Source organism: Spermophilus citellus, assembly GCF_964194105.1.
Source record: "Spermophilus citellus genome assembly, chromosome: 1".
Taxonomy (NCBI): Eukaryota; Metazoa; Chordata; class Mammalia; order Rodentia; family Sciuridae; genus Spermophilus; species Spermophilus citellus.
In genome coordinates, this window is record NC_138182.1 from 122936175 (window position 1) to 122957711 (window position 21537).

Genomic DNA, 21537 nt, shown 5'->3' on the forward strand with positions numbered 1-21537 from the left:
AAACTTGCAATTTGGCTATAAAAGTGAATGTAAAACTGGAGTGTGAGGAAGGGGTTGTTGTTGAAGAGATTATAGTCACTAAAGAGATGCTAAGTATTTTACAGAAAGACACTAGTAAAGTTGGCTTGAGGGCATCTCAAGGCTTGGCAAGAGCACACTCATCATAAGCTCAAGTGTGTAAAAGTAAAAATTCCTTTGAGTCATGATGGGTATCCTGCTTGAATGGGGGGGGGGCTAAGGAAGTTATTTCACTATGTGGAGATACACACGTGCACTGAGAGGCCACTGCCGCCATGATCTCTAGGAGCTTAGCTATGGTGTGAGCTGGAAGCAGATCTAGGTGTCATTCATGTGGTGCTGGTTCTGCAGAAATGCAGGATACTAAAGTTAAGGGGTCATGGAGGTGTCCACCAAGATTTCAAAGGAAATCACTGTGGGTTGCTTCTCAGAAGGCACCACATGAACCTGTAAAGGTGAAGCCAAAACTGGAAGGGGGACTCCAGAAACTAAGAAATGCCAGTACTGTGGACTGCCTGCCAAGAAAAGCTACTGGGCTGTGGAGAGAGCAATGCTGCAAGAGAGGCCATATAGGCTGCCCAAGTCCTTTGGAAATATCTCTCCGCCATGTGTTCCAGATGCTGTATTTGGAGTTACCAGACTATTTGCACACCTGGGTTTCCATGTTGCTTTGGCCTTATTTCATCTTTCATGCCACTTTACCTTCTTTTGGAATGGGCATGTTCACTCTGTGCCATATGGATATATGTGCCTATATATGTGCCTTGCTTTTAATTTTTCCATGGGCTCACAGTCTCGTGTTTGCCTTGAGTCTCAGAGGAGACTTTTGACTTGGGCTGGACTTTTGGACAATGCTAAAGCTCATAAGACTATCCGCTCTTGGAGAGGAACTAAATGTGTTTTGTATTGTGAGATAGACATGAGCTTTTGGGAGCCAGGAGCCGAATGTTGTGATTTGGATATGAGGTGTACTGTTAATGAAAAGTTCCTGTTCATGAAAGAATATTCAGAGGTAAAATGAGTAGATTATGGGAGCTGTAACCTAAGTGGCCCATCCTCATTTGAATGACTGGGTGGTGACAATAGGTAGGTGCATGGAGGATTTGTGTCACTGGGAGTGTGCCCTGGAAGGGTTGTTTTTCCTGCAGTCGTCCCCTCCACTTTGCTGCAAAAAGGGGAGTAGCTTTCCTCTGCTGGATCCTGTCCCCCTGATGTGCTGTCTCACTTTGGGCCCAGAGCAATGAAGTCATCTGCCTATGGACTGAGACCTCTGAAACCCTGAGCCCCAAATAAACTTTTCCTCCTTTAAGTTGTTCTTGTCAGGTGTTTTGGTCACAACAATGAAAAATCTAGCTAAAATGGGAATGGCTGCATGGGGCTATAAGAAAATCAGAGTTATAGAGATGCAGAGGAGCAGACAGAAGGTTGAAAGCATGAGAAGGGACAGAGGCACACAGGAGAGCTGGCACTAGAGAGTGGCCACGTCAAGGTGAAGTTGTCGTGCTGGAGAAAAGCCCCGGCGCTCCTGCTGCTGGAGCCCTGGTGCCATCTTGAATTCTTACAACCCTCATTTCCAAGCTCCATGGTCACAGGGCATGGTGTGTTCCTGGATTTCAGGGAGATTCTGGCTCCCTTTTGGTGTCATATAACTCCTTTATTGCCTGAGTTACCCTAAGAGGCTTGCCATTCTTTAGGGACTCACTGCCAACATGACGAAGGTATCCACTGGAGCCCACACCAGCAAGGGCTGCCCTCATGGGCCCTGTGTGTGTGCAGGGGAGCCTGGGTCAGTGTCTGAGAAGTTAGTTCCTCTGCTCACAGGCTCTGTGTTCACAGTAGGACGTTAATTCCTCAAGGATATTGGCCCTCTTGCCTTTTTTTAAAAAAAGCATTCTTAGTTATTTTATATATATATATATATATATATATATATATAATTTATAAATTTTATTTATAAATATAATTTATATATTATATATTTTACATACATAAATATATATGATAAATATATATACATAACTACATTTTATACATAGATTGAATATCCCTTATCTGAAATGCTTGGGACCAGAAGTGTTTGGAATTTTGGATTGTTCTGAATTTTCATATATTTTGAAATGAGATATCTTGGGGATGGTTTTAGCCAGCTTTTGTATCATTGTGACCAATATAACTGACCATGAATAACGTAGAGGAGGAAGTTTATCTTGGCTCACGGTTTTGGAGATTCAGTCCATACTGGGCTGACTCCATTGCTCTGGGTCTGAGTGAGGCAGCACACCATGGAGGAAAGACGTGGTGGAGGAAAGGAGCTCAGGGCATGGCGATCAGGAAACAGAGATCCACTCACCAGACGAAGTCTAAACCCAGAGGCACACTCCAGGGGCCTACCTCTTCTAGCCACACCCTACCTGCCCACAGTTAATCCATATCAGTGGATTAACCCACTGATGAGGTTACTGGTCCCATAACCTAATCATTTGTCTCACGTGTGAGAGTGAATGCCGTAGCCGGAAGGTAATTCATACAATGTGTTCTGCCTGCTGTGCCCATGAGGTTAGGTGTGGAATTCTCCACATGAGGCATCATGTCAGTGCTCAAAATTTTCAGATTTTGGAACATTTGAGGGTTTTGGATTTTGGAATTAGGGATGCTCAACCTGTATAACATAAAAATATAGAAATACATATAATACAATATGTAAGCATGACAAAAGCATATATATTGCAGATACAGTAAAAATTAGATTGAGATGGGGAATAGTGTCTAAAGCGTATGTTAGGGTAAAATTGTGAACAGTCATCTGGAGTGGAGGTGCCTACCTATAGTCCTAGTGACTGAGAAGGCTGAGGCAGGAGGATTGCAATTTGAGGCCAACCTCAGCAACTTAGTGACATCCTGAGCAACTTAGACCCTGTTTCAAAATAAAAAATGGGGCTGGAGATGTGGCTCATGGTTAGGCACCCCTGAATTCAATCTCCAGGAAAAAAAAAATATATATATATGTGTGTGGGTGTGTCAAAAATTATGCCTGAGAATCTTCCAACTACCTATGGAACCTATATTCATGGTTTGGATAACAGTATAACCACCACAACCCTGTGTGATAGAATGTGATTATAAATGCAAGCAGATACCAGTTCCTTCCCACAGAACTCTTCCTAAAGAGGTTCAAATGAGAAAACACAGATTCCGGTTCCCATCCTTGCCAAATATTCAAAATGGAAAAGTTGTGATCATGATTTGCATGACTTTTTCCACCCCAAATGGTAATTGATTAATTCCTGTGGGCAAAGAAGTCTCTGTGCCATTCCCTGCAAGGCAGATAGCTTCTAAGATTAGTTTAATTGGAAGCCTCGTGGTTTCCCAAGAGTTCAGTAGATTTAATAATTGGCACATGCATAATAACTTCATTAAATCAGGAAACAAAAAAATCATAGAAAGGGAACAGTAAACAACCCAAACAGTGAAGCTGGCATAATCCCCATAATGAAAACTAAGCTCTTAAGTTTCCTGGAGGTGAAGGGAACAAAGGGAAATCCCGGACAGGAAAGAGGGCTGTTGATTCATATACATTAACTGAAAGAGGGGGGTTTTCAATTTTTTTCATCGGTACAATTTTTTCATGGCTATCCTGTTATTTTTGCCATACACTCTATATTCTAGTCCTCATTTGTAAGCAAAATACCCATTTTGTGTCCCTCTAGAATTTTTTTTGTGAATAGCCAAAGATGTCATGATTGTCCCCAACAGCTGTTCCCCTCACGACTTGCTTTTTTTAAAACAATATTTTTTAGTTGTAGTTGGTCACAATACCTTTATTTATTTTTATGTGGTGCTGAGGATCGAACCCAGGGCCTCTCACTTGCTAGGCAAGCGCGCTACCACTGAGCCACAACCCCAGCCCACCACTTGCTTTTCTGCACCTTGATTGTTTTATTTAATAACAACGTGCAGGCTTTTCCAAATAGGTGGACAGAGTCCTCTTTATTTGGGCTGCCATGATAGAGTACTGTGGTCTGGGTATTTCACAGGCTGTAGAAATGTATTACTGTCAGTTTGGAAGGCCGGGAAGTCCAAGATCAAGGCACTGGCAGATTCAAGGTCTGGCGAGGGCCTGGTCTTCACAGATGATGGCCTCCTTTGGTGTCCTCGCTTGGCTGCAGGACCAGTGAGGTTCCCTGAGGCATGAGGGTGGCGTGCTCACGAAGGCCCCAGCTGAGTCGCAGCACATGGTAGTGGGTTCCAACACGTAAGTTTTAGGGGAACACCAGCATTCAGACATGGCAGGAAGCTCCTTATTCCTTCTCAGGACCTCGTTCTCCGGTGTAGTCTAATTGCTTTCACTAGCACCCTACTGAGGTCATTTGGGTTACTTCCATTTTTTTTATGCTATTGTAAACCAAGCTTGGGTGAATAACCTAATATAGCCAGGTGCGATGGCGCAGGAGGATCTCAGCAACATAGCGAGGCCCTCAGAAACTCCGAGAGACCCTGTCTGTAAATAAAATATAGAAAAGGGCTGGGGATGTGGCTCAGGGGTTAAGCACCCTTGGGTTCAATCCCTGGTACCAAAACAAAACAAATGGAGCATTCATGCATGTGCAGGAGGGGTTGTGGCACTTTCCCTAGAGTAGATTTCTGGGCCAGCAGTGAACTGTCACCTAACTGCCCTGCACTGGGGTTCTGTGCAGTCAGAGGATGGAGCACCATGGGACAACACATGCCCGGAGCAGAGCCCTCCTGCTGCATCCCAGGGGAAGGGGAAGGATGAGAGAATGGTTTATCGGGCTCCAGGCACACCCTGGAGGTCCTCTGACACCCTGGAGGTCCTCTGCCACCCTGCCAGGCAAAATTTTGCAAATAATGAAACCGAGTCTCCGAGAGGTTAAGAAGTTCATGCATCATCTCAAAGAAGTGGTAGCGTCTTGGACCCAGGCCTGGCTCTGAAACCCAAGTTGGTTCCCGTGGGCCACAGTCCTGGGGCCAGGGAAGACCCTCCGCCCCCAAGCAGGCCCTGGTGTCCTTCTGGGGCTGCTTCCGTCAGCGTTTGGGAGCATGGACAGCACACCTGGCTTCCCAACCAGTTTATTCTCGTGCTGCCTGGATCCTGGAGCCCAGCCTCCTCCCCCTCCTCTCCCACCGGCCCCAGGGCCCCAGGGCCCCAGCTCACAGGGGAGCCTTGTGGGTGGAGCAGGGCTCCTCCAGGTGTGGGTGCGGCTCTCCCAGGAGAGCGTCCAGCCAGGATTCCAGGTCCCGCACCAGCCGCTCCAGCTCCTTCACTTCTTCCTCCAATGTCTCCAAGAAACCATGCAAATTCTTCTTCACCCAGTTCCTGAGGACTTTGATCGGCTCTTCAGCAGGGTCGCTGGGGTGATAGTAAAAGCCCTGAAAGGCACCAGGGTTTGTACGGTGAGATCTCACCGTGGGCTTCTGGTTTCCTGGGGTTCCCCAGGGCCCTGGCACATGCTGTGCTTTGTGCCTGGAGCACCCCTCCTGGCCTGCCCCACCTGGCCAGCTCCTGTTTACCCCCCCCCCCCCAGCCCAGCTTGCCAACCACACCCCTCTGGGAAGACCTCCAGGGTCCCGCATCTCAGAGTCCTTCTGTACATTCCTAAAGCTGTTACCTGGGGAGACACAGGATGCTGGGGGTGGCCACATTCCCTGATCCTTTCAGACATCTCCCAGCTTCTTCCTGTAACAGGCACAAAGGCCACCTCTTAATAGGAGCAAGTGAGGGGTGGTTGGAATAACGGATCAGTCTTCCCCGGGGAAGGGAAGGTAGGAAAAAGCACTTGAGGCTCCTCTGCAGACATTCATCCTGGGGAAACCCCACCCGCCCCTCCGTTCTCAGGTTCCAGAAAGGCTCACCTGATATTCCTGTGGTCAGGTACAGCACCAAGACCAGCAAGGCCAGCAGCGTCTGGGGGCAAGAGGAGAAGGGGAGGGTCAGGAAGGTGAGTCCTGCAGGCAGAGGGCCGGGCGTCAGGGGGGACCCTATGAGAGAGTGTCTAGAACTCAAGTTTATTTCTGGTTATCCAAGTCACCATGCTTACTGCCAAACCCCCAAACGCTGCAGAAGTTTGCAGAAAGGGAAGGCCCACCTCTGCGCTCTCTCCTTGAGTCCCTTTTGAATTTTTTATTTTAATTGATCTTTAAAAGAAATCAACTCCAGTCAGGCACCGTGGTGCATGTCGGTAATCCCAGCCACTCGAGAGGCTGAGGCAGGAGGATCGCAAGTTTGTGGCCAACATTGGTGATTTACCGAGACACTGCCTCAAAACAAAAAGTTAAAAAGGCTGGGGATGTAGCTCAGTGGTAGAGCACCCCAGTTTCAGTCCCCCAGTACCACAAAGAAAAAATAATTAACTTAATCGCAGTATAATTTATAGACAATGAAATGTACATATGGGTTTCAACGTATAGGTAGATGAGTTCTGACAGATGTCTGTACCTGTGGACTATCTATCGCCCCAAAGATCTGAAACACGTCCATCATCTTAGGAAGGTCCCTTTGCTCCTTTGCAGACAGCTCCCTCCTTACCCTGACTCTGCTGGAGGGAGCCACTAATGTTCTCCCTGCCACCTGATGGTCATTTTTTTTTTTTAAAGAGAGAGTGATAGAGGGAGAGAGAGAGAGAATTTTTAATATTTATTTTTTAGTTCTCAGCGGACACAACATCTTTGTTTGTATGTGGTGCTGAGGATCGAACCCGGGCCGTATGCATGCAAGACGAGCGTGCTACCGCTTGAGCCACATCCCCAGCCCACCTGATGGTCATTTTTGCCTGTTCTGTAACTTCGTAGAAATGGAATCGAAAGGTATATGCCTTTGTGTTTAGTTTCTCTTGCTCAATATGCTTCTGAGAAGCTTCCATTGTTTCCGTATGTTCTGTTTTATTGATGAATGTTTATGTGATATGAATATAGTACAAGGAATCTCTCCACCCATTGATGGGCTCTTGGTGGCTTCCGGTGTGGGGCTATCATGGATTAAAGTTCTGGGATCATACAGGCACACACCTTTGTGTGGACATGTTCTCATTTCTTTTGGGCTAATAGGCAGGTATGGAAATAATGGGTATTGTGGTAAATTGATGCCTAGTTTTACAAGAATCCACTCAACGGTGTTGTGGGTATTTCTTCCATTTTTATATTCCTGCCAGCAATTCATGAGAGTTCTAGTTGCTCCGTATCCACGTCACCACTTGGTACTGTCAATCATAATTTTAGGCTTTCTATTGCTGTGTAGTGGTATCTTAATCTATTTTTATATTAATGATTCCTAATTTATATATCTTTTTTTGTGATGTGTCTATTAAAGTCTCCAGTCCATTTATTTTTTTTTATTGGACTATTTGTGTACCGGCAATAGTCCTTTATGTATTTTGGATATTAGTCATTTGATAGGTATTTGTCTTGTGAATATTTTTTCCAAGTCTGTGGTTTGTCTTTTTATTTTCTTACCAGTGTCTTTTTTAGATCAAAAGGTTTCAGTTTTGACCAAGTCCAATTCATCAAATGTTTTCCTTTTGTGGAGATGCTTTTAGTGTGAAGTCTAGAACACTTTGTCTGCTTCAAGGTCATGATTTCCTCCTGTTTTCTTCTAGACATTTTTTATTGTTTTAGCTTTTAATTTAGGCATCTGATTCATTTTAAATTAATTTTGGTATGTAATGTGAAATAGGGATTGAGATTTTTTTTTCATATAGATATCAAGTTGTTCTAGAATTGTTTCTTTAAAAACACAAATTTTTCCTCCTGGCATTACATTGGCATCTTTGTCAAGAACCTGTCCACATATTATGTGCACCCATCCCTTTCTCAATTCTATTTTGTTTCATTGATCAACATTTCTTGACATCAGAGCTATAGCAGTATGAGTCTGCATCTGCTAATGCTGCCATACAGAATACCACAGATTGAACGGCTTTGACAGTAGAAGTGCGTTTTATCCTAGTTCTGGAGGCTGTCAACCCAGGTCAAGGTGCTGGCAGGGTTGGGAGTCGTCTCTCCTTGGCTTTCTTGCTGTCACCTTCTCATTGTGTATCCACAGGATTTCCCCCTCTGGGTAATAAAGGTAAAAATGTCTTCTTATAATGACATCGGTTTTATGGTATTAGGTTCCCTTGCTTAATTACTCCTTAAAAGTCTTTCTGCAAATATAATCACTTTGAAGTTAAGGTCCTAACATATGAATTTGGGGGACACAATTTTCTCCATAATGACTATGTTGTCACTATTCTGTTCCATTGATTTATATCTCATACAACTCACACTATCTAGATAACTGTTGATTTATAGTAAGATTTGAAATCAGATACTGTGCTTTTTTGGACTTGGTTATTTTTTAAACAATTTTTGGCTATTCTACATTCTTTGCAATTTTGTGTACATTTTAGAGCCATTTTCTCCAATTTCTATTTTTAAAACTTTTTGGATTTTGATGGATACTGCATTGCATCTGTATATTTGGTAAGCATGCATGTCTTAAAATATTGTATCTCCCAATCCATGAACATGGTATATCTTGTCATTAGATTTCCTTTCTTCCTTTTCTTTTCTTTTCCTTTTTTTTAGGGTTTTGTTTTAACTTTAATTGACAGCCCAGAATAATGCACATTTTAGTGGCGAAGTATTATATGGTTTCAGACAAAAATCCTTTGGTCAAGTAGTTACAATATCCTTCATCGGTTATTTCACATTAAGTACAGATTGTTGAAAAGAAAGAAAAATCAATGCTATGCTAAGCAGAACACAGATAAACATTTCAATTTTCTAACAAAACTGAATCTAGCACTTTAAAATAAGTATCAGTAACCATTTCACAAGTACGGAATTATAATCTCCCTAATGGTAAAGGTCCCATTCATCAGCCATGCAAACTAAAGATAGCATTTTTCGAAGTTGAGATTAAATTGTGTCAACACACAGCAGCCCACACAGTAGAAGGGGCGCTTCTTGGTTGAGCTGGATGTAGACCCAGGGTAGACAAGGGGTTCCTGCTGGGTCTTGGGGTTCCCAGGCTGAAAGGATACCACAAGGTTTTGACCATGGTCTGGAAAGACTTAAATAGAGTTAAAGATGTGTTTGAGCAGGACAGAGTTCTTTTTCTGATGGGCTAACTCCTAACATTTCCAGTCCAACCCCAAAGGCTTCCACTCCACGGGTGCACATGGTAACAACCCTCCCTGATGCGACCCTGACTCCAGTGGGGACATCTGAGTGCAGTGCTCCATACAGGTGAGGAGCCATGGACCTGAGTTCCCCAGTGGACACAGCTTGGCAACCATGGCATTCTAGGTCAACTCAGGGTAACGAAAAATGTATGTGGTTCTTAATCCTCTGTGACTGGATGACCTGCATGCAGGGAATGTGCACGTGAAGCCTTCCCGTTATCACTATTTCAGGCACTATGACTCGTGCTTCCCAGGGTGGTCCTGGCACACACTCTCAGTCACCATGTTTTGTTTCTTGTGAGCACTCCACTCCGTCTTTACACTGAACCTTGGAGCTTCAGGCCTTTTAACAAGTAGAGCCAGACATCACAGGAATCTCTGAGAAGCAGACTCAGGAGCCAGTTATTTGTATTATGATACTGGGGAGAAAAATCACTGCTAGTACATGTTTTCTCTTAATCATTTAGCATTTACCAATGGCCCAGACCAAAGGTCACTTTCAAGTAGAAAATTTCTGATTCCCACTTTTCCATTGGCCCATGTGTAACACACAACTTACTCTGTTCCCAAACACCTGTGGCAGAACTTGCTTGCTTGGTTGTCACCAACACTGAGGGGACTTTGGACACAGATGCCCTAAGAATGATGAACATCAGCAGAGTGCTGCAAATGGTTCTCACCATTCCTCCTCCGCTAGAATTCGCCTGGTTTTCCTTTAATTTTCTCCTAACAATGTTTTGTTGTCTTCGAGTGTAGAGGCCTCCCAAGTATTGCATGGTTTCTGATGCTCCTATAAATGAAATCTTAAGAAGTTAACTTCCCAATTGTTGTTTGTCTACAGAAATTGAATTGAGTTTGTAGCTTGTGACTTACTCCAGATAGCTCTCTTCTTGGAGAGTTTAGGATTTCACAGATGGAAAACTGAGCTGTCTATGAAGAAAGTTTCCCTTCTAGCCTTTCAAAGGGTTGTTAACCTTTCCCCCCTTGACTAGAGCCACCGATGAAATATTAAGTAGCAGTGGAGAAGCTGAACATCTTCGTCTTGTTCCCCGTGAAGGAACGAGGGGAAGGGGAGGAAAGTGGAAGCCTTCCATCAAGTGTGCTGTTGGTTCTTCATTGTGGGCTGGTATCAGGGAGAGGCTCCCTTTCATTCCCAGTCCTCCGAGAACTTTAACACGAACAAGCACTGAATTAGGAATACTTTTTTTTTTTAATCCACTCTAAAAGTATTCAACAATCCAAAGGATGTAGGACAGCCAAAACAAATTTGAGAGATGATGTAAGGGTCCCCTTACTTCGGTAAATTGCGTCACTTGACTTTTGAATATTGAACTAACCTTGACTTCCTTCAGTTGACTCCACTTGCTCATGATACATCAGCCCTTTTATGTACAGTGGTCCCCTGGCCTCCATGGGCCCTGGATTTTAGGACCCCCCTTCTTGTGGATGAAGGAAGCCAGGTGCAAAGAGACACCTATTCTAGATTCATCTACATGAAAATGAAGACCACATACAACTCGTCTATGATGACAGAAGTTAGAATCCTAGTGTGGGGTGTGAGGGGGACTGAGGTCCTTGTGGGTGCTGGGAATGTCCTGCAGCTTGATTTGGATGGTGGTGGCCAGATGTGTGCACCCAGCCCCAAAGTCGACCCACCAAAGATGGGGGTGATATATTTCCTCTCCTTGGACTCTGTGAGAAGACACTGAGAGCTGCCCCATCCTGTAGCGCACTGGCGTGGTTCAGTGGTCTGGGTGACTTCTCCCTGTCCCACCACTCCTCTATCAAAGTGCTTTCCAGGTTGGTTTCTTTCCCAGTGTGCTTTGCTTCTGCTAGGCTCTCTTTGGTGCTAGCAGGAGGGAAAAGCAGGAGCCCATTGGGACCAGAATTTATCTACAGTTGTTTCCTTGTGCTGTCTTGGGGCCTGAGCGGAAACATTTCTTCTCTTTAAGCCGATTTCTCCATCTGCAAAACTCGAGTTTGAAATATAAATATGCTCATGGTGGTCTTTTTATTAGGAGAGAGGGCCTCTGGGGGGGGGGGTGGCTTGGGAAGTGGCCTGGGAAACAGCAGTTAGTGGATTTTTTCCCCGTGGGACTTCTCAGGGTCTTCCTGATGGGAACAACCATGTCAATCCCCAGACACAGAACTGTCTGTGATTTTCCTAAAGGGTGCTTCCTGGGCGTGGCACTTGTGGGACCCTCTGCAGGAGCAGCTGCAGGGCCGGGAGCCAGCCCGCATGCCCATCAGAGGCTGGGGTCCAGCATAAGGAGGCATTTGGAACAGGGGCAGCTAGTGAATGAGGATCTTTGGAAAGCATGTAGGCCAGTCATCCTCTGCTCTGCTCAGACTCTTCAATGGCCTCTTGTCCTCAGAGTGAGACCCAGGCCTCCATTGTGCCAGCACAGCCGACCTTCCCAGCCTCCTCTATGGCCTTCCGGACCTCCACCTGGGAGGCCGTGCAGGGCAGGGCCCCTCTTGCTCAGGATTCTGGAATCAGATGGACCTGGTTTCATTGCTGACATGTCCCAGCTGCATGGCCTTCGGGCCTTCCTGATTCTCAGTTTACCCCCCTGTGAATGAGGTGGGTGGCCTGTGCCTCTCAGGAGTACTGAGGTCAGGGGAGACGGAGGGGGAGGAGCGCCAGGCTGTGCCCAGCAGGTGGTCTTCCATTCTGGCCCAACCCCCAGGAAGCTGGATCCCAGCCCTGAGAAGTCTCCAGAGCTCTGTGTTCAGACGGATTATTTTAGGAATCCTGGGACCCTTCTTGGCCATGAGACAGAAGCCTGGCTCTCCTGGCACACCTGGTCTGCTGCTGATGATGAGGGTTAGGAAGAGGGTGCTGACGAGGCTTGGGGAAGACACACCTGGGCCCCTTGGGGGCTCCCCTGACTGGTGTGCAGGGTGAGGTGGGTGAGGACCGGTTCTTCTTGAGGCCATAAGGGTCTGGCAGAGGGAGCTCAGACAGGAGGAAGACACCGTGCCCTGGCCGCCTCACCTGCTTCTTGTCCTCACAGTGGCCGCCCCTTCTCGCCTCCAGCAGCTCGCCAGCCACCTGCCCCATGCTCTCCATCTGTTGGGTTGCCATGTCCTCAGCTCACTCTGTCTGGATGGACCTGGGACAGGCAGGTGGGCCCCTCCCCCACCTCTGGTCACCAGGCATCTCTCAAGCATGAGTTCTGATGTCACAGAAGGTAGGGGACAGGCAAGCCCCACCTTCCCACCACCCTGAGCCCCTTTCCTCACTTTTTTTTTTTACCCATATAAATGCAGAAAACAGGGCTGGGGATGTGGCTCAAGCAGTAGCGTGCTCATCTGGCATATGCAGGGCTCTGGGTTCCATCCTCAGCAACACATAAAAATAAAATAAAGATGTTGTGTCCACTGAAAACTAAAAAAATAAATATTTTTTTAAATGCAGAAAACAAAAGGCTAGTAAGAAATGTGTTACATTTTAGTGTGATTTTTTTTCCTGATCTCTTTTCTTCTACATTTGCAAGTTTTATTAAAATGCAACTTTTATTTATTTATTTTTTTGTGGCAAGCACTCTACCAACTGAGCCATATCCCCAGTCCCAAATTGCAACTTTTAAAATGCAAAACCTAGTAAAAGCTAGTCTTAATTGAAAACTATATGGGGACCATTGTAGATTCACCTGAAGTTCTAAGAAACAACACAAATATCGGACCCAGTTTCCCTAGAGGGGCGTCTTGCACCACTTGAGGACAATATCACAACCAGGATGTTGATGTAATCCACCAGTTGTATTCAGCCCAGCCCAGCTTCACTTGTACTTATGTGTGTGTGTGTGTGTGGGTGGGTGGGTGTGTGTGTGGGTGGGTGTGTGTGTGTGTGTTTAATTTTGAACAATTTGTCATGTGTGCAGGTTCTTGTGCCCATTGCTACCATCAAGATACACAAGAGTTCCAAGGGCACAGGGAGCTCTGAGTTGCCCTTCAAAGCCTTCTGCTCTCCCAACCCAACCCCAGTGTCCCTAACTCCTGCACACCACAAATCTGTTCTCTATCTTCTGTCATGTAAATGCAACTGAGCAGCAATGTAATCTCTGGGATTGTCCCCTCTTCTCACCACTGCCACATACAGTTGTTTTTTAGTATTCACAGCAGATCAGTCCAGTACCCCAGGAGATACCAAAACTCAGGACGCTGAAGCCTGATGAATAGAATGGCACAGTGCTGAGAACCTGCACACGTCCTCCAGACACTCTAAACAAGGCCCCCCTCCCATGACTTGCCATTCCTAAAACTATATAGTCACTGAGTAAATAAGAGTTACACTGTATTCTTTAGGGACTAATGACAAGGTAAAGTCTGCACTGTTCAGTACAAAGTTTTTTCCAATTATCTTTGATTCATGGTTGGTTTTGATCCAGAGAACCTGTGTATATTCAGGGCAGAACCCATGAAATCCCCTGGAAATTCTTCCAAGTTGTTGCTTGTATAGTAGTTGATTACTTTTTGCTGTTAAATAGCATCTCATGATATGTGTGCACGACACTTTGTTTAAGCATTCACTCGCTGAAGGACATGTTTAACAAAACTTGTTGAATACCAGGCTGTATCCCCTATGGATAAAGCTGATATTAACATTTTTCTTAGGTTTTTGAGTAAATGTAAGTTTTCTTTGGGGTAAACACCTCTAAGAGTACAATACTGGCTCACATAGTAATTGCATGATAGTTTTCTTAGAAATGTTAGACTGTTTCTTGGAATGGCTTTGCACTGTACCTTGCCCTCAGCAATGTATACAGGACTCAGTTTCTTCTCATCTTCATCAATATTTAGTGGTTGGACTATTTTATCTTAGCCATGTTGATAGGTGGATGGTGAGTTGTGGTCTGAATGTGTATTTTCTTGCTAACTAATGATTTGTGCATATTTGCCATCTCTGTGTATTCATAACTTTTGCCCATTTTCTAATTGGATTGGTTCCTCCATAGTTGAATGTTGAGAGTTCCTTGTATATTAGAGCTATCAGGGCTTCCTTGGAAATATGGTTTGCTAATATTTTCTCCTGGTCTGTAGCTTGTATTTTTATCTCTTTCATATAGACTCTCACAGAGAAAAAGTTTAAACTTTTGATGAGGTTCACTGTATCATTATTTATTTATTTTATGAGCTGAGCTTCCTTGTTAGGGTGCCCCATCTCCCAAAGATTTTCTCCTATTAAAAAAAAGTTTCCTAGTTCTATGCCTTACCTTCTAGTCTATGATTCATTTGGAATTAACTTTGGTGTAAGGTGTGAGGTTAGATCAAGCTTCTCTTTTGTTGTTGTCTAGGGTTGATAAATGGTGCTGGAGTCAATTGCTCTAGCATCATTTATCAAAAAAAAGGCTCTCCTTCCTCTTTTGAATCATTTTTGTACATTTGTAAAAAGCCAGTTGAGTGTATGTGTGTGGTACTACTTTTGGGCTCTCTATTCTCTTTCATTGATCTGTGCCTCTCTCCCTGCATTAGTACCACATGGTCTTGATCGCACTTGCTATATAGTATGGCTTGATATTGAGCATAGGGATTTTCTCACTTTGTTCTTCATCATTGAAATTGTTTCAGCTCTTCTAAGGCCTCTGCCTAGCCTATAAACTTTAGAATAAGCTTATCTTTCTCTTCAAAAACACATTGCTGGCTAGGATTGTGATAGGAATTGTGATAGGATTGTGATAGGAATTGCATCAACCTATAGATCTCCCAGAGGAGAATTGACTATGATGTGTCTTTAGTCCATGAACATGGTATGCCTCTCCATTTATATAGGTTTGTTCTGTTTCCTTTTAACTGGCATTTTGTAATCTTCAGCACATAGATCCCATATGTGTTTTGTTAAGTGTATAACTAAATATTCATTCTTCTTTGGATTTCCTTCACATTTAAACTGTTAAGAAATCAGTAATTGCCACCTTTTTTATGAGTTAATTTTCACAAAGTTACATATGCGTAGTTTCTGATTAGGTGAATCTGTTTTGCTAACCATTATATATCTAACATCCATATGCAGCCTGCTCTGTAGTAAATGTTTAGTATATTTGTTGAAAGGATGAATAATGAGCAATCTTAAGTGTAACTCTGACAGGTCCTGACCATGTCTGGTGAATACATTTTGGTGTTCGAAGTACTTGGCTCAGTAAATATTTGTGGGATGAGTAAAGCAGGTGGTATGATTTTTATTTTACCAGGGAAGAAGCTGAGGACTAGGAAGGCCTTGCTAATGTCACACATCCTTCTCAAGTACAGTTCTGAAGTCTCTTTATGTACCACAAAGTGTTAATGTAATTTCAACTAAAAGCAAAGAAAGTGGCCATTCTTGTCATCCTTTGAGACTTTATTGTGGGTAAGTAGATGTGAGATCTTCATTATACTTTTTGAAATATCAAATGCAGTTATGTTTCCTCCTTCCCCTAATCCCATGCCTACTTCAGCTTGGCTCCATGGTATTTTATGCACTTTCCCCTCTCTCTTATATCACTATTGCCATCATTGACAACTAAGATAGTTCAAGAAGTTTCTAAGTACTGGATAATGTGCAAAGTGTTTGCTACATAGTGGCTCTAGGTGATAAATGATATTATCCCCCATTTTACAGAAGGGATACTGAGGCTTGGAATGATGAAGTCACCTTCTCAAGGTTACACAGCTCATGAGAGGTGGGGCTGAGATCTGAACTCCACCAATCTGATCACAGCATCCTGGCTTTTGGTGGCCATAGGATATACTGCCTTTTCCACGGGAAAACTCAAGTCCAGGGGAAGAATGAGACCAACCAAGCCAGTAGGAGGAGAGGGACCTAATTCAAGTCTCTTGCCTCTCACCTCGCGGCCCTTGGAGAGGCCATTTGCATAATTTTGATGACCATGCACCACAGCTGCTGGCCTTTATGCCCTAAAGACTTACAAATGCAGACATGCAATGCTGCCCATTAAGTTAATAACAGCACTCTGAGAGTCATGCGTTACAATCCCAGGAAGATAAGATCAGCTGAAACATTTTCTGGGAAACCCAACGAGTTCTTTTAGAAACCCCCACCGAAGAGCAGAGCTTCTGGGATTCGCTTTGAAGGCCACTTCCTGGGGACTTGGCATCAGGTCAGAGAGGAGAGGGAGGAGGCCCTGCGCATTGTGTCTCCACGCATGCGCAGCAGCTGGCGCAGGTGGAGGGCGGCCCAGGGTCCGCACAGCGCTGGGCTCCTCCTCTTCCTGGTGGGGAAGAGGGAGGGGGGGGCGGTCAGCGAGCCAGGGAGGTGGCGGCTTTCTGCGCAGAGCAGGACTGAAAGGGAGCTGGAAGGGGAGGGGAGGAAGGTGGGAGGATGAGTGAGGAGCTCCCCGGGGAGAACTTGGACTCGCATTCCCCCAGTTGCACCCCGTCAGGTCGGTCAAGGGAGGAATCGGCGCCCTTCTTGACAAGGGGGACCAAGCAATGCCTGAGTCCTGCCCCCGAAACACACCTGGGGTCAAATCCTGGTGTCCGCATACTCTATTATTTGGGAAAGTGACATCACTTCTCCGAAACTCAGTTATGTGAAAAATGGGGCCAATAGGAAGGCATCCCCTTGGGGCTACTGGGAGGCTAAATGGGAAGAAGTGACCACAGAGCCTCCAGTCCTCTCCCGCCCCTCCCACCTCTGCCCTACCCCTCCCCCCCGAAGAGAAGGAGGATCTGGAGCTGTCTGCGCTGGGGGCAAAGCCCCTGCAGTGTGGGCCGGAAGCCAGCCCTGGCTGGTCTGCTGCCCTGCCATTAGTTTGTGGAAAGAAGATGTTTCCTTTTTCTTTTGCAGTATTGGGGATGGGACCCAGGGCTTTGGACATACAGGGAAAGTGCTTTGCCACTGAGTTAAGTCCCCAGCCCAAGAATGACAGAGGTGTAACAGGGATTGCAAGCTCAGATGCATGGAGGCATGGAACAATCAATAAAATGAGGAGAAGGCTGTGGGGAACCAGCCCTCATGGCAAGGACCACGGTGGATCCTAACACATGGGTCTAGAACAGCTGCCCACCGTGAAATCTCCTGACTCACATGTGGGCAAAAAAAATCCAACTTTAGGAAGACACACCGTGTTGTTAAGTGCAGGTGCTGTGTGACCACCTGCAGAGTGACGGGCACCTGCTGGAAGCCTCGCAGGAGCCCCCATGGGTGTAGGTGTCCGTGGCAAGCCCCAGAAGGCCCCGGCTGCCTAAGGGACAAAAAGGTGAATTCTGGAGAAGTGTCCAGAGCACTGCGGGAGCCTGAGGCCGGAGGAGGGACAGCTGCCAACAGCCAGGCGAGGTGCTTCCGAGGTGCTTCCCAGGCACCGCTGAAGCCCAGAACCGCACCCTGGGCAGATGCATGCAGCAGGTGTTCCGAGTCCGACGACACGCAATAATTCTAGACTCTCATAGTGTCTGTGTTTGTTGCCTATGGTTTCTGGAACAAATTCCTATAAAAACAGATGGCCTAACACAACAAAAAATTAATTTTCTTTTGGTTCTGCAGACCACAAGTTCAAGGTCAGAATCCCTGGAGTCAGCCAGGTTGCACTCCCTTCGCAGGTTCTAGGGGAGGGTCATTCCTCCTAGCCCCTTCCACCTTCCAGGGGCTCCTGGCAATCCTGGGCTTTTGGCCATGTCACTCCAACCTCCACCTCTGGGGTCACATCCCATTTCTCCCATGCGGTTGCCCTCTTCTAAGTGCACACGGATTGTGCTGGGCCCACCAGATAATCCAGGATAACCGCCACATCTCAGTTTTTAACTTAATGACATTTGTACAGTCCTATTTTGCAATACAATATTTACAGGTTCCAGGGAGTAGGACATGGTATCTTCACGGGAACGTTTTCTAGCCTACCACTGTGAGTTGGGGCTAGTCGTTACAGATTCAGAGCTCTGGGCAGGCACAGCCTCTGGGCTGAGTCTTGTCACAGACCTGCCCCTGGCACCAGGCGGTGGAGTGGAAGACGGGGCTTCAGCTGCTTCTGCAGGCGCAGGCGATGGGTGGGCATCTCCAGGGAGAGAGGAATTGGGGCGCAGAGCAGACCGTGGCTTGCTGTCCCTCCTCCCATCTGCACTGAGACAGCTTTGAGAGGAAGGGGGACATCTTAGCCATCAGCTCCATGAGGTCAGGCACCATCTCTCTCTTGTGCCAAGGAGCTTAGCAAAATCCCTGGCACTTAGTAGGTGCTCAACATGGGTTCTCATCTTGCTGCCTCCCTGGTCTGTCTCTGTCTCCTGCTATTCAAGCAGTAAGCACGTCCTGGGGTGCCAGGGACAGATGTATACATTTACATACAGCCTTGGCCTCGGCCTGCCTGCTGGGTTCACAGGCCACACCAAAAATACCCTTCTGCATGCCCCATTAATCAGAAGGCTGAAAGAACTGTGAACAGTGGACCAAAAAGGGGGAGAATCGGGATTAATTTATGAGGCGTTGTGCTGCCTGGATGGCTCATTGCATCCCAGGCCTGGCAAGGTGGCCGCCTTCCGCGCTTCGAGACTTACTGTACTTCCACATCCAGGGGCTCTTTTGTAACATGCCAAGTATTCGCCGTTATTGTTCTAGGCACCTCCGTTGGTCATCGGGCTCATTTATTTCAGTCGGAATTTCAGGAGCAGACACAACTCTTATTACTCATTGCTTCAGAGAGGGAATAAAAGAGCAATTGATATTTGGAAAAATGAAAAATATGTCCAGAACACTTTGGGTCTCGAGGCCAAGAAGGAAAATAAAAAGGGGGGGCAGGGGAAGGCTGGGGGAGAAGCCGGGCAGGCTCACCTCCGCGTGCACTCTGTCCTGGCCTGTCTTGGAGACACGGAGTCTAGAATGTCTACAGACAAATGAATCAACTGCCAGGGCCGGGAAGGCCTCAGACACCTGGGTCCTTCCGCACATGACCTCAGCCTCCACCTGCGGGAGCAGGGGTGGAAAGATTGCAGCGAGCGGAGAGGGAGTCTTCAGTTAGTTGAGTGTGCTAAGTCGGGTCCTGGGCTGGAAGGTGAGGGACAAACCCCAAGGGGGTGTTGAATTCCTAAGGCCGCTTGCTCCCCAGTCCCAGACTCTTCATGGAAAGTTCCCCCAGGAATGGGATTCGGAGTCCAGACAGCACAGCTGCCCTGCTCTCAGGAGCACTAGGGTCTGGGAGCGTGGGGGCTGCTGCTGGTGATCCATCCAGGGGCACCGAGCAGGAGTGGCCCTCTGGAGGCCTGCAGGTGGGATTCCTTTGTGTGGTGTCAGCATGAGATCCGTGATTTTGCTGTCCCTGGAAGTCCTGGTTGAACTCCAAGGAGAGGGGAGATTTAGCTCTGTGTCACCCAAAGCAGTCACGGAGTGACAGTGTGCATGGAGGCTAGGGCTGGCCACGCCCCTGGGCTCCCTGTGATGGACTCGGGGGACAGACAGTGCCTCCTGTGCTGTGAGACCGTGGACTGCGCATGGTACCCAACCTGGTCTTGGTGTCCTTATCCACAGCGAGGATACAAATACCCCCTCTAGGGCCGTTGTGGGGAAACACAGAGCATTCGTGCAGAAACGGGCCTGTAGCCATGGCAGCCCCATCCCCTGCCCGTTGGTGGGCAGCAGTGTGCTCCTTCCCCAGGGGATCATGGTGGCAGCGCTGGGAGATAGAAACCTAGACTCCCCTGTTGCCAGATGGGGAGCTGGGGCTGAGGGGGTTCAGGGCCTCACCTGCGACCCCAGAGCCCAAGTCCTCCATACCCACTGCCTGCCCTGCAGACCCGCCTCTCAGGGAGCACTTGGAGCAGGTGTGTGGGCGAGGGGAGGAGGTCATCTCCTGACCAGCCCAGCCCTGCTCCTTTTCCTGGGGCCCAGGGAGACTGCTGTATCTTCCATTGAGCACAAGTTGAAGTTGTTACAGGAACATATTGAACTAAAAGGATCCTTAAATAGTAGTTTCTTTCAGAGGCACAAGATGCCCACAACAGGAGGGACATCTGACAGCAGAGTCCAAGGGAGGAGGGGACCAAATGCTCAGTCCTTGGTGCTAGGACAGGGGGAGCAGCATCACTTCTGTATGTTCCAGATGATTCCGTCCCTTTCTAATTAGGTACATGTGAATTTGAGTAGAGATGGCCAAGGGCCCATAGATGGGCAGCCCGTGTGATGGCGCCACAGACACTGGCCTTCCTAGCAGAGACTGAGCGCTCAGTGCCATCTATCAAATGGCCGTGGCCAAGGCCTGGAATCTGGGCCTGGCGTCCAATGCTCTGGGTTGAACTGGCTCCAAGACAGATCAAAACATCCTTTCTGGGATGTTTCTGGGCTTGGTGATGCCCCAGTTCTGACTTCTGCACCCCGACCACACCCTGTGTCCTCTTTCCTGGGGTCCAGGGGTAGTTGGGGTCTCTGGAGGAGGCCTGAGTCTGCGTGGAATCCCTGTCCCGGTCCCAGGGGTCAGAAGCTGCAGGCCAAGTCCGTAAAACCCAGTGGGTGTGTAGCCGTGGCCCAGATCCAGGCCCCTGCAGGCTGAGCCAGGTTCTCTGCTTGGCTGTCGTGGGTTCCTGGCAATGGGGACAGAGTGATCACTGACACGACAGCTGTGTGTCAGGTTGGGGTTTCATAAGGGACACCAGGAAACCTTCTCCCGGGGCCATCATGCTTCCTGGGCTTTGCGGATGAGCCTAGTGACTGAACTCAAAGGAGCCTTGATGGGATCGGAGGGTGGGGCGGTGCAGGGAAGGATGGTGTGCCCTGGGCCTGCATGAGAGGAGCCGATAGGAGCTTCCAGGGGCCTGGATGCCTGGACCCAGGGCACCCTCGCCAGCTGTGGGTCAGTGGAGAGTGAGCTGTGGAGCAGAGCACTCCCGGTTCCAATGCTGTTGGATACTTCGTGTGGCCCTGCATCGGTTCCCTCGTGGTTCTGTGCTGCTTCACTTTCCCCATATGCAAAATAGGCCTGACCATATGTCACCCATGTCACAAGGCCCAGGTGTCCACGTCGGGGTGACTCGGAGTAGAGGGGACCAGAGCCTTGTGTGCTGCTGGTCTCTGCTCTCAATACCAATAGTGATGACAGCGGCCAAGATGGTGGGATGACAGCAGCCCGCGTGGCCGAGCTCCTGCTGCACCCCGTCTCCCAAGCCTGACCATCTCAGTCCTCACCCTCTGATAGATGCCAGTTTTCTCTCTGCTTAGCAGAAGAGGAACTGGTCACCACGTCCATGACTATGAAGCCACCCCAGCCCCCAAAAGCCGCACATACAGTGAACACACACTGAGGTGCTCTGAATGCCACAGGCCGCTCAGGCCTGGCAGGGGCCCCTCCTTGACTTAGTCCTCCAGCCATAGGACCTCTCCATACCCACGTGGACCACAGAGGTGTACACTCCCCCCCCC

The 21537-nt window shown here is 47.4% G+C and overlaps 1 protein-coding gene across 1 annotated transcript; it reads right to left on the reverse strand.

Annotated features, from left to right (window-relative positions):
• Positions 1-5187: 5187 nt before the first annotated feature.
• On the reverse strand, positions 5188-12285 carry SMIM23 (small integral membrane protein 23; the record flags this gene model as incomplete). The annotated part of the gene is made up of 4 exons (XM_081296439.1): positions 5188-5406; positions 5581-5645; positions 5890-5941; positions 12196-12285. The coding sequence occupies 4 exons, from the start codon at positions 12283-12285 to the stop codon at positions 5188-5190; spliced, it is 426 nt and encodes a 141-aa protein (XP_081152565.1).
• Positions 12286-21537: the final 9252 nt, after the last annotated feature.